This window comes from Salminus brasiliensis, chromosome 4 (assembly GCF_030463535.1).
Source record: "Salminus brasiliensis chromosome 4, fSalBra1.hap2, whole genome shotgun sequence".
In the NCBI taxonomy this organism is placed as follows: domain Eukaryota; kingdom Metazoa; phylum Chordata; class Actinopteri; order Characiformes; family Bryconidae; genus Salminus; species Salminus brasiliensis.
In genome coordinates this window covers 43,806,199-43,824,592 of record NC_132881.1, presented here as the reverse complement: position 1 = coordinate 43,824,592, position 18,394 = coordinate 43,806,199, and the positions used below count along the sequence as shown (strand labels likewise).

The 18,394-nt window shown below is 39.6% G+C and overlaps 1 protein-coding gene across 1 annotated transcript; it reads left to right on the top strand.

Annotated features, from left to right (window-relative positions):
- Window positions 1-238: 238 nt before the first annotated feature.
- Window positions 239-16,052, top strand: LOC140554325 (von Willebrand factor A domain-containing protein 7-like). The gene is given in 16 exon segments (XM_072677210.1): window positions 239-267; window positions 358-440; window positions 3,991-4,205; window positions 4,321-4,593; window positions 5,807-5,900; window positions 8,060-8,185; window positions 9,434-9,620; window positions 10,185-10,354; window positions 11,609-11,721; window positions 12,255-12,311; window positions 12,313-12,372; window positions 13,361-13,576; window positions 13,768-13,900; window positions 14,509-14,714; window positions 14,932-15,228; window positions 15,579-16,052. Coding segments are annotated over 16 exon segments (2,733 nt in total).
- Window positions 16,053-18,394: the final 2,342 nt, after the last annotated feature.

Here is an 18,394-nt window from a genome sequence, read left to right as displayed (position 1 = left end):
ATAACATTTAGGAATGTTTTATGTTATGTTTGTGAATGCATCAGATATCAAAAAAATACAGGAACATGGTCTGGCTTTTACTGTCCTGCCTGACACTCCTCAGCTTGATTTCCAGATCAAAAGATGTAGAAGAAGACTTCTACATCTACGAACAACTAGAAAACATAAGGGTATATTACATTTTCACCAAACGTACTACTGATTATTATACTGATCTTTTCTCTTTACAGGTCTGATGATGGCCTCTTCTGGTTTCGACCCTGGCTGGTATCTCGGTTTCTGGTTCTACTCTGTTTTGGTATTGTGTTTTCTGGATTATCTGTTTTGCTCTTACTTTGTGTCTGATTCCTTTCCCAGTTGTCACATCTATCAGGACCTGGCTCAGGCTTCTGGTGGTCAGGTCGTTGAGGTCACCAAAGCAACACTGCCCCAGGCCACCAGTATAATAGTGGAGTCCTCCAGTGCCTCTGTGGTAATTAAAGAAAGAGTTAAACAGACTAGTGGCTGATTAAAGCAGAAACTGGTTCCACTAACATTATGGCTGAAATTTTAAATTTTAAATTTGAGAGTTTTAGGTGACTTTACTTACTTTGAAAGCTTGCCCAAAATTTACTGCTTTCACATGATCATACATTATGTAAATAATAACCCAAAGAAAGCTGCTCTTCATTATCAATGTCTAATGAGTGACATCAACATTTCTCTTTGCTCAGGTCACTGTTTTCCAAGCTGTAAGAGATCCAGCTAAAGCAGAGAACTTTTTATTTTGCAAAATTGATAATGGGATACTTTGTAGTACGTGAGTCAGCAGAGTGAACAGCAGTGTAGTGGTGCTGGACATGCTGTTTGAGGTCTGTCGGTCAGGGAAGTCCAAGATCCAGTTGCAGAGGGAAGTGTTTAGGCCCAGCAGGCTCAGCTTCCCTACCAGAGAATGTTGGGATGATACACAAACTTTAATGGGTCCAGTGAGGGGGACAGCTGGGTCTTGGTGTGCCTCATGTCACACTGTGTATATGCTGACAAAAAAGGCAAAGCAAACCCCAACATGATAAAGAAAATTTGGTAACACTTTATTTGGACACCTGTTACATAACATCTGACGTTGCTATATATGCATGCCAGCATAGCGTACCTGTCATGACAGGTTTATTGAATGTGTCAACAATGTTGTGTACCTGCAGGGCAGTTTAACTGACAAAGGAGTGGTGGTGTACTATTTCACTAGCATTGTAGCATTGCTTGCAGAAGCACCTTCAGCATAGAACAGCCATCAGAAAGAAACCTCACCTGTAACCTTATCATGAAAGTTGATGTCTAAAATTCAGGAACTCTGAACCTCACATCTGGTTTATATTAGTAAGTGAAATGAAACTAATCACTTTACACAGTGCAGTCATGGACAAAAGTTTTGAGACACATATTTTTACACAAAGTTTACTGCCTCATTTTTTAAATCCTTTGGTCAGATGTTTACATGGTATACTAAAGTACAAAGACCTATATTATTGTATTTACAGTGTTGACCCTTCTTCTTTAGGATTGGAATGCTGGATATCAGCTTCTAGGCCAAATCTTGACTGATGGGAACACATTCTTGCCTAATCTGTGCTTGGAGTTTCTGTTTTTGTTTGTCCATCCTCTTTTTTACCTCGAAATTGCAATGTTATGTTCACCGAGCATAGTTAATCTATTCTTCTGCTCTCTTCAGCTCTTAATACATCTGGATTTAGTGGTCCTGCAGTGATACTTCATCAATTTCACATAAGATAAGGCTTGTCTCATCATCATGCATCCACTGGGCCCATTGATACATATTAAATACAGCCTCAGTTTCAAAATAAAAAGAATTCCTCAAGATATTAGATATTAGTGTGTTATTATTATTATTATTATTATTATTATTATTAACTGAATCAGATGCTTATATTTCCAGATTTGGACAGAGCACTAGATCTGTATAAGGGACTTTAAACAAAGGGGGTAAATAATAATCTATTATAATAATTTATTTAAAATTCTATAATTTAAAAAAGTCTAAATTCCTCCAGTTTTGTACTAATGTTCTGATATTATGTGTTGTAAATCAGTTTAAATCTGTGTTTAACTGTCAGTTGTTTCTTTTGTCACATAAACATGTTAATTCTTCTGTTTTGCAATTATGACACACGGTACATGTTTACCAGCATCTACATGCTGAGCAATTTCCACCAGCTGTATAAGTAGACTGGATAATGGATGAGTAAATGATTTTAATGATGCACTCAGCCACTTTTTTATTAAACATGGTGGTTATATAGTGTTTTGTTTTAGACCAAGAAAGCAGGCTTTCCCATATTTTCTCCTCTATCCAGTATACCATCTTATGACAGGAAAAATAAAGTCAAAAGTCAAAATCTACAACAAATCTACTACAAAAAAAGTGTCACTACAAATACCTCAGCACTCCTAATTATTGGCTTCTAGCAAGTAAATAAATGAATCTGTAATTTAGAGTTTTCCTCTATGCACTTGGATCTGCTCTCTGGTAGTTCTGTATGTGGGTGTGAATATGTGCAAATATTTGTTTTTTTGTCAAACAGTCTGAGCTGCTACATGTATTATGCATTATTATGTATTACTCTTTGTAAGGTTTTGGTTTGAGATGTTTACTCATTCAGTGTCACAAATTTAGAAAATCAACTGGGGGCTTTTTCACTTTTTCATGGCACTGTATGGTAGAGTATGTACCTGAAAAATCAGACATCAGCCGACAATTTAATCCTCACTTCTGACACTGGTACTTTGTGTGTGTACACAACAGATTTCTACAGTCTAATTAACTGGATAGAACTGTGAAGTATGTGGTGTAGATGTAAACAGTTGTGTCTGTGTTGGAGTGTTTCTTCAGAATATCACTTTCATTTTCAGTTGTAATGTCTAGTTGAACAAGACTGTCAGGTCACTTTTGTTTGACTGCATACTTCCAAACTTCAACAAAGGGAAGGTTTTGATCCTCTTGTGGGGGTCACATATGTAAAAGTTGGAATGACTTTTTCCATCTGTATATCATGTTTATAGTAGCATTTATTCCATTTGTATATGATGTTTACAATACCTCTGTAATATATTCACATGTATATTTGTCCATATCTCTGCCTCTGCTTATTGCACTATAGAACTATATTTCATGCCTTTTACTTGTACATGTGTAATGACAATTTAGTTGAATCAGATCTAATCTAATCTAATCTAATCTACTTTATTTCTTAATTAAAAATCCATGATGCTAAAGAATTGTGTAGGGATTGATAAGAAGGTTTTAGGCTAAAACAATGTGCACTGGTCATTAAACTGAACTTAACCCTAATTCCTATTGAAGTTTTTTCTCTGTCTGTCAAATACTATAACACATACAATAACCCTGAATATTATTCTGCATATTTACAGCTCATCAAGAACGAAAGGAGCTTAGCACGCTATTCATGCTACATGCTGACATTATGCTACCATGAACCAGTTTTCCCAGACAGCAATGACATAAGTGTAACCTTATATCATACTCTATTTCCTTGTACCTGTACTTATTGTACTTTTTTCTCATATTTCTGCTTAATTGTAAACCTTTCTGACTTCTCAAGTAAAATATATACAATATATGATCAAATCCTTCAATGATTGCACTGTTTGTCAAGATCAACAAAATGAATGCTTCATAGGTTGGCTTCCATGGTTATATTAGCCACACCTTCCATTCCTATATATATGAGGCCGCACAAGGCTGAATAGGGAACAGGGTTTGCTTCATTTCACAGCAGTAATCTGAAGACAAAAGCTTCAAGGTATGACTTCCACATCAGTAAACAGCACTTGCTGTTTTAGTCATTTATTATATTAATATGTCATTAAAGTATATATAAAATGCTGAGTAGCCAGAATACATCATGATGTACTTTATCATTATTTAATGGTTTATATATATATATATATGATGCAGTTCTTCTCTTCCCATAGATCCAATAACGATGACTGCAGGTCTGCTGATAAGAACATCTAGCCTCTTTCTCCTGGTCTTCCTCACCCATCGTCAAACTCTGGCCTTTTTGCCACGATCCTTTGGGTTCTCTTCATCTAAGACTCACAAAATCATAACTCATGATGCAATTTTAGAGACAACAGCTGAGGTCTGCAGAGCCCAAGCGCTCCGTGAAGGCAGAGATTTTGTGCTGGTGAGAAAGCAGAAGACACCGAACCTCACTGTCAGCTTCTCTCTGCTGGTAGATCAACTTACTTCAGTACTAAAAGTCTTTTATTTTATTATGTTTGTGTCTTTCCTCTCTGCAGCCGAGCAAACTGACAGTGGAGTCTCTGACAGCCGCTTGCTCCTCACCTGATTCAGCCAAAGGTTTCCAAAAGAGCATCAACAAGATTGTTGGAAGTAATGCTTGGGTGGACTTTCGACATTTCTTTAAACCAGAATACCACTTTGATGACGAGGCCTTTTTCAGTGGACGAGCTCTTATCACCACAGGAGTGAGGATTGTCAAGAACAGTATCAAGCAGCAGAGCTATGAAGCTGCCAGGGAGAAGCTTGGTGAAGTCCTGCACACCTTACAGGTATGGCATCAGATCACAGAAGTCAACGTTGAAATATCTGTCCTGTGTAAATTCTATGGATAAATTGTGGAGGAGTGAAATTTCATTTTTTGTATATTTGGACATTTTTCAATATGTACTTAAAGATTCAATACAGTAATGCTAGACAGTAAAACTAGCATCAATGTGAAAACAGTTTCACTACTACACTACTGATATGACTATTGATTCAGTTTAGTTAGATGCACCATTGATGCATCCTTCACTCTGTAGGATTTTTCAATGCTGAGTTCACTTTCAAACCAGCAGTCTATGTGGACTTAACTGTGAACCATTTTTATTGCATGTGCACAGAATCCATTCAACAACCTCATCTCTCAAAATGTTTGCATTCCTTTCTCCTTTTGTGTATCAACAACACATTTTACACTTATACAAACTGACAAAACAAAACAAAAATCTACACAATATATATATATAAATATATTTATTTCTACAGTTACACACTACTGTATTAAAATATATTTAATTTAATAAATATATAATAAAATGATTTTATTAAAAAATAAAATAGCAAGCCAGGTGTTTTTTACCATCTGTACAATAAGGGGTACTGTTGAGCAGACATTTGATGTGGATGAAGAAGGAAACAGAATGGCCAGCCAAGAAGCAGAATTTATAAATAGGATACCATACAAACATGCAATTTACTTAAATATGTTCTAATGTGATTTATAATTGCAATATATTCAAATTTCTTATGATATGAAAGACAGCTGTGACCTTGTGTAACCTTTCACTACACCTGTTACAGTGTATTACAGGTCATTTTAGAACAGGGGTGTTTTTTCAGTGTCTGATATTAAGGTTTTTAAACCTGCTGTGTTCTATAGGAAAGAGATGGTTTTTGTTTTAGTTGGTTTCACACATTTTGAATGCGAGCTGCATGTTGGTAACAAGAACTGTATGAAGAGCTTTGAAGAACATGAACTGCTAAAAGCATTTAATCTGGCCTTATGGCCTAGTGTGCATTCTTGATTTGTGATAGAATTATTCCAATGCTACCTAATCTTAGTGTTTTTTGAGGTACAGTATTATTGATGGAGAACTTCTTTGTTGTAGTGGAATAAGCTGATTTTAAGAATGTTATGAAGGGAACTGTGTAAAAAGTTTTTTTAAAGGGTGCAAAACTAACATGTTTCAACATTTTCTGATCTTGTTACCTGTCTTAAAGGATTTCTACAGCCATAGTAACTGGATAGAGCTGAGAAACGATGCACCATATTCCAACCTGATCAAACCAAGCAGCCCAATTGAAAACACTGCTGGTAAAACACAAGTCTATTGTTCTAGTGTGGGTTCATGGGTGTGTTTTTGTCTCGCATGCATTAATTTGCATTTACATTCTTTCTGTTTTTCTGTACTCTATTACTAAACGTCTGGCAGGGCAAGACTGTCAAGTCACTGCAGTATGACCACATACGTCCTTTTCCTTGCAAACAAAAAGTGATTTTACACTGACTCAACTAGAATATGGCATTAACTTTTGTGATCCAGGCAAAAAATATTATAAGCAAGAAAGGGCTGATTCTGATTCTGATTCTAGGCATTGATATAATGCCCAGGTTCTGATTAAACTAACCTGTTGGGGTTTTTGTTTTGTTTGGGGTTTGTTAATCCAGTTTATTTAAAGGTGCTGTATACAATTCTGGAGATTGGTTGTTAATATGAACTCAACATCAAAACAAACACACTCCTCCATTCAGTCCAGCAATTCCACCTACATTTCTGTGGTTAACAGTTAGAGAGGGGTTTTTCCTCCAAACATATCTTTTCTCATTGAGGCTAAAAAGTTATGCTATGATGGTCATACGTGTGGACGTGTCTCTGTACAGTAAAACCACTTCAGAGTCTTTCTGAAATTCTTTTGCAGTTAAACTGAGGTTTTAATGTACCTCTCTAGCAATGCTACAAGCACTTCTCTCTAAATGTTTTCTTGGTTTTCCAGACCTTAACTTTGCCCCCACTATTCCTGTTAACTGCCATTTCTTAATTACATTTGGACCTGAGGAAACATCTACCTGTAAACATGTTGCTATCTTCTTACAGCCTTCATCTGCTTCATGGGCATCAAGTATTTCAATGTTCAGAACACTAGGTAGCCGGGGGGGGGGCTAACAAGCTGATTGTTGGAACAAAATTTGAGGAGTCTGAATATTTCATATTCATTATATATTCATAATAGATTATAATAGTTAAAAAAAAATGCATTTACTAGTCTTTATATATATTGACTTTATGTCTTTTACTAACTACTATTAAAAGCCACTGTACTGATTGCCCTCTGTCTGAATTTATGAGCTTGTGCACATTTTTCACTTTATATTTAGCCAGTTGGAACCACCGAACACAAGACAGGTTTGAGGCAGGACACATGGAAGGTGGGGTTTATAAGCATTGAAGGGGGAAGGGGGAGGTGGTAGGTGACGGGATTGGCTCCTTAGAAGAAGTGCCCCCAACCTAACAAGGGGGCACCACGCAAGGGCAGATATTTTGCTGTGAGCCAAACCCTTGCCCAGGGTGAGCCTTGCCCATTGTAAGGATGCTTTCACACCTACCAAAATAGCAGGTGTGAAAGGTGCTACGGACCATAGCTCAGACTTCAGACTTTCAGACCAATCACAGGATGTTGAAGCAGGCTATCAACCATTAAATTATTTTCTTGACGGGTTTTCTTTTTTTTTCAAAATCTGACTCATTTTCACATGCCTGTGTGTCACACAGTCGTTTGGATACAACAGATTATGTTTGAAATTCCTGTATCTACTGTAACTGTAGATGAACTCTTATTTATAAACAGGAAAATAAGAATCTGAGGCTAATCTGGTATGCGCATTCTGCTGCTTACGCATGTACTTAATGGGAGCTGGATTCTGGAAGGAGGCAGCGTTCAGCACAATAAATGAAAAGACAACACACCAGCATCATACGCAGGCCCTTTTACAAACCCATCAATGTCAGGGAGTGCAGGGAGAGACAGACCATGTAGGTGATGACGATGGGATGTTGCAAAGATCTTTAGAGTAATCACTGAACTGCAGTGTGAAACCAAAACCAGACCAAATGTAACAAAAACATGTACCCTGGTCTGGACTTTGTTCCAGACGTTCAGGTGTGAAAACGCCCTAAGAGACTATTTAACAATTACAGAAAGCATTTTGGTTGCAGTTATTGTTTTGAGGGTAGTGGTTTCAGTTCTGATGAAAAGTGAACAGTGTTAAAAATGTGCACATATTCAGGAAAATCTGACAGGGAGCAAATTATAGATGCAGTTAAAGCCTTAGACTACACTCCATTCCATGCGGACACTTGTATACGAAAAAAACTAAAATTTATTCTATGAGCTGCCCAAGATGTTTTTCAGTATACAGAGTACTCCATGCTGTTCACTGAAAGTGAAAATGAAAAATCTCATTTTATAAAACAGATCCTTCAACACCAACATGCAGGAGCTGTAGTGGAAATGACTGCTCAGGAAACCTCTTGGAGGAGATCATCACACAGAAGAAACTGACCTCAGGATACTTTGCCCAGAGATTTTTCAAACCAAAGGGTAACGCACTAAATAGCTTTGTGTAGCAAGTGTAAGAAATTTTGTTTAGTTTAGGTGTAAAGATTTTTTTATCAAATATGTAACATTAATACTCATAGCATGCTTATTCAACCAAAATTCAACCAAAACTCAAATGTTAGCTTGTTACTCACTAGTACCTAGAAATAAACATCACCACAAGCAACAATTAAAAACTGGCTATAGCCAATTCTCTACACACTGAGCTGGTCACACTTACAAAACAGACAAATCTCACAAATTAGAAGCTCTTCAAATAGTAGCATTGTCAGTCATCACTGCTGAGTCATACTGAAACCAATCACACATCACAGTGAAGGGCAATGCAACATCATAAACAGAAATTAGGTAGTCAGCATTATGGCCATATTTGCCACTCTGTGTCTAAGCTGGATCTTCAAATACAGAAATGAATGGGTTTTCCAGAAATCTCCTCTATTGCGTCCTGTGGTAAATATGTTCGAGGCCCTACAAGTTTTGTTTTGTGTACATTTTTGTCTTGTAAATCAGTGGATCCTCCGAATCACAAAGTCATAATCACATAATCACAATTGCTGCATGCAATTTAATGCTGCTGTGCAGCATCAGTTAGACACCAGTAAGCTACACTAAAGTAAGGTGAATGTGTCAGCTGTCGCGGTTATATCACTCTGTGGTTTGTCCTTCTTCATCAAAAAAGGGGAAACCCACTTCATGCAGTGTATCCTGCTCATCAAGTCAGTGTGATGATGGAGTATGTTTAGTATGACTAAACACTTCTTATCCACAGTGACTTACAAAAGCGTATTCACTGTTCAAATGGACGACATCCTCAGCTATCCTTAGCATGCTGCCAAAGCATACTGGTTTGCACCTTTTTAGGAGGCTGCCAGACTAATGATTTCAATTCAGTGCACAGTAGAATTAGCTTACACGCAGCAATATTTATATTTTGACTTTAATTATCTCTTAATTCAAAGGATCCAGTGATAATTGACCAAATGTTTCAGCTTTGGAACATTTTTGATCACCACAGGATGCAACAGAGGCAATTTCCTGTTTGGAACGTCCTTTAAGACCCTCCATGCCAAGCATGGCATAACTGCATGGCCCGACTACAGAATGACACCACATCTTCGGTGATCTATTAAATTATATCTAGCTGAACAGCGGTAAACCCGAAAGAAGTGACTCTGGTAGGAGAGTTGACTCTTATTCTGCCCCATTTCTTTGATTTTGTTTCATTTCAAGGAAAGTGCAGCCATGGAGGACTTTTGGATTTGACACGTTTTACAGAGCCAACAGGCGGCATCAATAAAGACAGTAAAAGCTCAGAGCATGGTGACAAACATGAGGATGCAGCGAAAGTTGCCACTGCTGCTACCAGAGAGCTACTGGAAGACATCCGAGCAGCAGTTGGAGATTTTGAGTTCCTAAGGTATCAGAGGACGTTTTTATTAAAACCTTTGACTTTCGAATCAATGGTCTGTGTTAATGGGACAAAAGCTATACTACTAAAACAAAAGCTATATAGCAAACAGGTTTGTATGAATAGGGAAATTAGAGATGTAGAGTATATGCAGAAATATACGAAATCGGAAAATGAATGAATAATTGAATAATAAATGAATAATTTCATGGGTCTGGTCATATTCAGAGTTGGTGAGTAGTGATAATGCGCTTACTACAAAGTACTGATTGCTGATTACTAAATACACTGCTCTACAGTGCTGTGTAAAATTACACCCTGATTTCTTCTATTTCTGCATATGTGTGACTCCAAATTATTTCAGATCTTCAATCAAATCCTAATACAAAAAGTAAGGACTTCATGCTAGGCATGGTAGAAGCTGTACAATCCATATGCATCCACAATGAAAATACAAAAGCAGTCCCAGACCAAAAAATTCCTGGGCTTTTTTGCTTTACCTCTGTGACACCTGCAGCACTTCTTCCTTTTTGCATTTTTACAAAACCTTGTTTTCTAATGCTTGCCTCTCAGACTGATGGGATTCACCCAGGCTTCAGTGCTGTGTTTTGTCATCGACACAACTGGAAGCATGTCTGATGACATAGCAGAGGTCAGGAGAGTTACTTCCTTTATCATCAACAGTAGGAAGGGCACTGCAAAGCAGCCCTCAGAGTACATCCTGGTGCCATTTAATGACCCTGGTAAGACACCTCTGCATTGAATAATATGTAAACAAAATATGCCAGGTTTTTTTTTTACAAGATGACTTAAATCAATATGTTAGATGCAATCAAATCAGCTCAACACAACTAATAAAATGTCGTTTCTCCACATTCAGCACAAATGCCACTTTTATTGACAACTGCAGTCTCAGAATTATTCAACCCACTAAATACAATCCCTCATAAGAGCACACATTTGCAAATCAGGTGGCAAATCAAGGGCTTCACTGGTTGCATCGGGTGTGCTAAAGCATCTAATCCGTGGACTGGCTCTGGGTTTGTTAACTGTGTTAACATTTGTTAATGTTTGATTGCATTTGGTTTAGTCAAGAGAGTTGTCCAGAAAGTTCAGAGAACAGAAGAGCTCATTGTCAGATAAAAAGATACAAAAGAAACCAAAGGAACTGAATGATCCCAGAGAAACAGTTGGAAGCACAGGTAGCAATCTCAAAGTTAAAGGAACACTGGCTACACTACCTGGACAAGGCAAAAAGAGGACACTATCACCAGCTGCCACCAGATTCCTGAGGAGGCAGGTGGCCAAAAGCCCTCAAATGCAAAAGACCTGCAGCACGGCCAAACACCTCTACTGACCTCCAAGTTGGGATTCTGTTCTGTGGAGCAATAAAACAAAACTGGAATTTCGGGCCTATGGATCAGCAGAATGTCTGGAGGAGGAAAAATGAAGCAAACACTGAAAAGGACAACCTGCCTACAGTGAAGCATGGCAGTGGCTCTGGCACTGGTGGAAATCTGCAGTGTGTGGAGGGCAAGACAATGATCCAGAGCACACCTCAAAGTCTACCAAGGCTCGGTTTTAGAAGAAGTTCCGGAACTTCAGAAGAGGTTTCTGGAATTGTGGTTACAGTGACCTGCCGTATACCCCATAGAAACTCTTTGGTGGGATTTGAAAAAGGTGGTTGCAGCAGCAAACCCAATACTTTTAGTCAACTGGTGGCCACTGCCCATGAGGAAAGGGTTAAGATTCCTCAGGAACGCTGCCAGAAGCTGGTGTCTAGCTGTGCATCACATTTGCAGCAGCTAATAACAGCAGAAGGGGACTCTAAAGATACTTGTCATGAAGGAATTGAATAATTCTGAGACTGCAGTCGTCATTAAAAGTGGTATTGTAAGCTGAATTTGGAGAGAGCACTTGTTCTGTTAGTTGTGCCGAGCTATATTGGTGGCAAAACAATTCTATCTATATGCACATTTTCTTTAACTTTGCTTCAGACTTTGGCCCACTGAAAAGAACAACTGACCCTGATCTGTTTAAAAGTGAAATCAATGCCCTTATACCTAATGATGGAGGAGATATTCCTGAGATGTGCCTTTCAGGCCTCCAGGTATGATTCAGGAAACCAGGTTTTTTATTTTTATTATTATTTCTTTGATGGCAGATTCTTTTGGTTTTCATGGATAATATATAGTGGTATAATGTAAAGGTATCTAAAATGATTGCAGATCAAAGACAACTCAAATACTGTGCTACACTATGATGACAGAATATCTTCAGAATGATTAGAAAAAGATGGTGTGTAAAAACACTTAATTTACATTTACATTAAAGGTATATAGCAGACACTCTTATTCCAAGTGACTTCACACAGAACATATCCTTAGCTAGTTTGAATAGGATAGAGTCTTAAAGATACCTCGAGCTTAAGTACTGCCCAATCCAAAACTCAGGATGAATACCTACCTACAAAAGACCTGTCACAAATCATTCGGAAAAACAGCTATGAAATGTGTGAGACAAATGGCTTAACTTAACTATAAAAGTTCATGAAATAATCATGAAATAATAATGTTAAAATAAATAAACAGTTATGCATTAACACAAGTAAGTGTGTAAACTTTTCCTATGCTGCATCCCCAGCTGGCTCTCACTGGCTCACCACCAGAGACTGAGATTTTTGTTTTTACGGACGCTGATGAAAAAGGACAAGGCACTGAAGAGCACTATCCTTGCACTGATCGAGAGAACCAAATCTGCAGTGAGTACACACAAGTCTTCATACACACAAAACACAGCTTCTAAGGTTCATGGTGCTCAGGATTATTGCAAATCCTTTTATTCCAACATTAATTTTATTCTCATTTTAAAACATGCACATTCAGTCTTAGTTTTGCTAATCAAGGCTAATCATATCAAATCAAATTCATTTGTCTTGTGAGCTTTTTACAGCTGGCATTGTCACAAAGTCGCTTTACAGAATCAATAATCAGTAAGAGAACAAGAGATCAACAAGACATGAAAACCTAAGACCCCCAGTGAGCAGCCAAAGGCCACAGTGGCAAGGAAAAACTTGCCTTGACTCACAAGGAGGACCTGACCCATCCTCCTCTGGTCAGAACTAATTATAAATTATTGATAAAAGTCACTGAACCACCAAGACTGTTCTTCTGCTCAGGTGTGCTGATCTAATCATAGTATAGATGGTAAGAGTAAGGAGAGTAATGATTAGTAGTGGTATATGTAAATTTGAACATGGTAATTAGGTAGGCATCAGTGGCAGACACAGGTGGCAGGGGAGCCTTGTGGTCAGTCTGGTGGGTGGCGGCTGGTCTGACGCAGGTTCAGGGAACCTCAGCGATCTGTCTTCCAACAGGTTAGATCGGATAGGTGGGCAGCCATTAACTCAGAGAAGGTAAAGAGACTGTATTTATGCAGAATAGAGAATGTTGCACAATATCAGAGTGTGGCTGACGAGACTGTCAGGAAGCTAATGCAATGGAGTTATATGAAATTTATATATATATATATATATATATATGCTTTGTGGCTTCAGACACTGTATGCTATCTATTAAAATGGTCTTACCCTTTTGGTTGTATATGAATTTTGAAGTCAGTTCCGTTCAAACACGTCAAACATGACCGACTAAATTTGAGATAAGTGGAAATATCTAGTATATCTGGTAATAATCTGGACGTTTGCTGTTGTCGTGACCAGTCTAATCCCCCTTCTCTGCTGATGTGAAGGTAAGCTTCATGCTGACTAATGCTCTTGGTGCTCGGCGTCGCCGGAGAAACTCGCCTCAAGATGACCAACAGCAAGTCTCCAGTCGACTCTCCAACCCAATGAATGAAGTCTACCTGGAACTGGCTCAGGCTTCTGGTGGTCAGGCCATTGAGGTCACTAAAGCAACACTGCCCCAGGCCACCAGCATCATAGTGGAGTCCTCCAGTGCCTCTGTGGTAATTAAAGGAATAGTTCCACAGACTAGTAATTGACAGAAACAGAAACTGGTTCCACTAACATTATGGCTGAAATTGAGAGTTAAAAATAATTTTACATTTTCCCAAACTGCTCTTTTTCTACACATTAACTCATTTATTTCAGCATTATCAATGTCTAATGAGTAACATCAACATTTCTCTCTGCTCAGGTCACTGTTTTCCAGGCTGTAAGAGATCCAGGAAAAGCAGAAACCTTCTCTTTCTATGTGGACTCGTCTTTGCAAAACCTGACAATTTACATCACAGGAAACTCTCCAGATTACACCATCACTAGTCCTTCAGGTGACTGCATTGTGAGCTTAACATGTAGGGTAGAGTGGGGTGCAAACTTTACAGTGCCTTTAGATTGTTCCCTGTTTAACCTTTTAATATGTGAGCAAGATTGATTTTTATACAATTAACATAACATCTCTGATACAAATGTACAAAAGCTGTGCATTTGCCTGGCTGTTTTATTGATACATTGTTTATATTATACACATACACATATATGATTACAGTGTCTTTAAAAAACATTCACCCGCTTGGATCTTTTACCTATTTATTGCTTTTTTAATGAAATGGTCAATGATCAATAGTAGTCTCACAATTAGTGAAATGGGAATCACCGGTGTAGTGACTGTAGCACCTGTCTGGAGGGTCCGGTCACTGGTTAATCAGTATTCCTGGCTACAAATACACTATGAAGACAAAAGAACACTCCACATGATTCAGAACAAGTCACTGAAAATCCCCTGGAGGTCAGTTAAATCCATCATTAAGAAGTGGAAGGAATGTGGTACATGTCAATCTGCCTAAAGAAGGCCATCCTCACAGACCAAGCAACTGTGCATGAAGGAGACTAGTAAAGGACACCAAGACACCTATAGTTTCTCAGTTAAAAGTTTCAGCAGCTGAAATTGGAGAGATTCTGCATATGGCGACTGGGACTCTGGAGGAGATTGCTAGTGACCAATTCATGGTGACCATCAACATGATGCCAGCAGGAGAGTTTGTTGTTCGTGTGACTGGAGTGAACAGTTCCTCCAGAGCTTCAGACGGCCTTTTTCAGAGACAGTCCTCGACTCAACTCAGATCATCAAGTGTGACAGTCACTGTAAGTTTACACAGTCCAAAGATATCCCAAACGTCTTCACCCAGAAGAATAAAAACCTGGATCTGAGTACTCTGAGTACTTTACACAATACAGCTCTCTACAGATGAAGCACCAGTTGCAATACTCTGACATGAAAATAACTAGAAAAATCTAACATAGCACCACAGCAGTCATCTGTCTGACTAATATGAGCCTCTGTCATGGTCTTCACCCTCAGGCTCAAGCTGATGAAACCCTGGAACCAGGAAGAACATTAACTCTGCCCTTCACTGTGGCGACCAACGGCTCTGGAGGAATCTTTAATATCAGAGTCAGTAACGACCGCAGTTTCCTAATGACTGATGCTCCCTCAACCCTGACTCTCGAGACTGGGGGCAGTGCGAATGGTACAGTAACTCTGGCTGCTCCTGGAAACACCCCCTCAGGAACTGATGTCACTGTGACTATTGAAGCTGAAGCTCCTGGAGGAACGGACTCCAACTACGCAGTGCTGAGGCTTTCTGTGGTCGCTCCGGTAATCCACCACTGTACTGTCAAAGGGAGATTTACTGCTCATCATTAAAGCACAGTTCATTACTCTGAACATGGTCACTGTTGCTAAAGCAGTGGTTGATCCATGCTTCTGCTCTAACTCAGCTCCTAACACACCTGATTCAGATGTTCAGTGCTCCTACAGAGATCTGGGTCTGGGTCAATGGACTGATTCAGGTGCGTTAGGAACTGGGAAAGAGCAAAGACATGAACTATCGAAGGTAAACTGGGGACTGGTTTGGGAATCACTGTCCTAAACTGATAATTACTGAAGTCATAAGTCATTACAGTCCTGTGGTTTGTAGCAACTCAGCTCGTCTTTCTACCTTTCAGGTAACGGACATTACTCCTCCAGTGTGTGAGATAGTTAGCGTTAATGCTAACTGCTCAGGAAACTGCAGCCTCTCCTCGTGGGACCTCTCTGCTAACATGACGGACAGAAACGGTTCAGGCATCCAAAGTGTGTCGGTGCGCCAAGGAACCGGCTCCCTCAACACCAGCACGGTCCTGGACGGAGGCGTGAACGTCACTGTAGTGCTCTACACCGCATCTTGCTGTTTCCCACAGGTGGAGCTGGTGGTGGTGGATTCAGTGGGCAATGTTGGCTCCTGCGGCAGATCTTTGATTGCTGATGTCTCGGCCAGCACCAGTCCAACTTCCACTAACACAGCAGCCAACACAACTACAGCTACAGTCGGTACCACTGTCCAAACCAGCACTAATGGTGCAGAGCGCAGCCGCAGTCTGCCGGTCTTCTTCTGGTTAACTGTAGGAACCGCCTCACTGTATCAGTTGATGCAGCTTTAAGAAAAGCCTGAATTCCTGAGTATTGCTGAGTACTGCTACCATCAGCACTTTTAGACTTGTGTTTGTTATACTGTATAAATGCAGACAAATCAAATCAATCAAATCAAACCTTTATTCTGTATGTTTCTAAATATGAATATAAATATATAGCAATATGCTCAGTCTATTGTTATTAGTAACAAAACTGAATTACTAATTAATTTTTAGTCCAACTGAATCAGATGCTACTAAAGGAATTTATGGGAAATATGAATAAAAGATTGATTATTAATTTTTTCCAGACTTTGATTAATTTTCTGATTTTACTGTTATCACTCAGAATAAACTCTTATTACATTAACTTCCAATAAACAACTTTTTTTACTCATTCTTTTTTTCCTGTTATTGTTTTGGAGATGCATGGTTTTGCTCCAACAGTGAAAACACACTGCAAAAAACCCTGATCTGATTGATCCTAGTTCTGCTGTAAACTGTTAGAAGATTGATGGTGTGGCGCAACAGATAACACCACTACCTGTCACTGAGCTGCCTCACCATGTGGGAGACTGGGGTTCGACTCCCAGTCTGGGTGACTATGCCATGCTACACCAATAAGAGTCCTTGGGCAAGACTCCTAACACTACATTGGCCCACCTCTGTAATAGGAGTAACCTTGTAAGTCGCTCTGAATAAGAGTGTCAGGTAAATGCCATAAATGTAAATGATGAGAATGTAACTTGCAGGACAAGACTAACCCCTGCAAACTGTTCCACCACCCTGTTCTGAGCTCTGGCCCTCAGGAACAGGCCCAGAGCCCAGGACTGGGCTGCTCTGTGGGTGAAGTTTGTGGGTAAAGCCTTGACTGAGCCCTTAGTTACACACTAATGGAATTTGGCCTCTGCCTTTAACCCACCATTGTTCCATCTGTGCAGTCACCACACACACACACACACACATACATACACACTAGTGATCAGCAGCGCTTGAGGAGGAGATGGGGTGAAAGGCCTTGCTCAAGGGCTGAACAGTGGCCGAGCCCGGGTATCGAACCAACGACCCTGTCATCAATAGCCCAGTGCTCTAACCACTGAATGTGGTTAGAACCCATACAAGTGTATAACCTGTCAATCAACACACTGCCATGGAAGCATGGGCAGTAACCGGTATAGATTTAGAGATACAGCCTGTCTCTTTAGATCTGACCACAAGTGATTCTTGTCATCTGGCTCGATGTGCTCCTGACGAGACATATTTAGGTTGCCATCGGTTTCGTCACAACTTACACCTGCTTAGGAGAAGGTGTAAATATTTAGTAGCTGCTAGCTCCTACGTACACAGCAGTTTGCTTTAGTATTGCAGAAACCTGACCTTAGTAAACTGTGCTTCGAGGAACCTTCAAGAAAAGGATTGTAGAAGAAGAAGAAGGTTCCATGAAGGTTCCCCAAAGCACCTTATGAGGTCCCTCCACAGTTGCAAACAGAAGAACCTCCAAACGTTCCTCAAAGATCTAATTCTTTCAACGGTGTAGAGGCTGATTAGCAGTCCATCATCTTCCAAACTGACCACTAAACTGGTTCTCCAGTTCAGGAGACGTTGAAGACGTCCTGTCACTGTGGCTTGCTATGACTGGACTGTTCAGATGACAAGTCCAGAGGTGAAACGCTACAGGATAGGCTGAAATAAATCCTGCACCTAACAACAGGGCTTACAACACAGGTCCCACTCCATTCCTTCCACCATATTCTAACTCACCCACTACCTCACAGGCTCTTCTCAGGGGTCACCAGTGTTTTGTTAAATTAAGTCCCCCATCCCTCCACACACACACACACCTCGGGAAACTTTAATCTGAGTTTACAGTCGTTGCATTAGTTAAATTCTTATCGCACTCTTATCGAACCCTCCCCCTGCAGGTATGTGAATCACTTCATCTGTTTACAGTTCACTTTTACTTTCACTGAACTGAATCAGCAGAGGTGAGCTGGCTCATTGTGTCCTCAGAGATTACCTTTTCTCTTTAACCCCTGAGGAAAGGCTCATCACACACTGCGGTGTGTTCCTCAGTATCTACAGGGACGTCTGTACAAACTGGTGGGGCTGTTCTCTGGTAACAGAGGTTTGTAAGGACACTTTCGGCCCGCTGGTGGTTCATAGGCTGTTTAAGGGATTAAGGTCAATGTGAATCGAAATCGAAGCACATCTTCCTTCCATAGTGGGGCGTATTTCAGAGTGAACCGCAGTAGAACTTGAGAACTCTGAGAATTTCCCTCCATGATAAGCAGGGGTGCTGGGAGGGGAAGTTACATTATTATAATATTACTTAGAAATAATATTTGCATATAAAATAAAATATATATAATAAT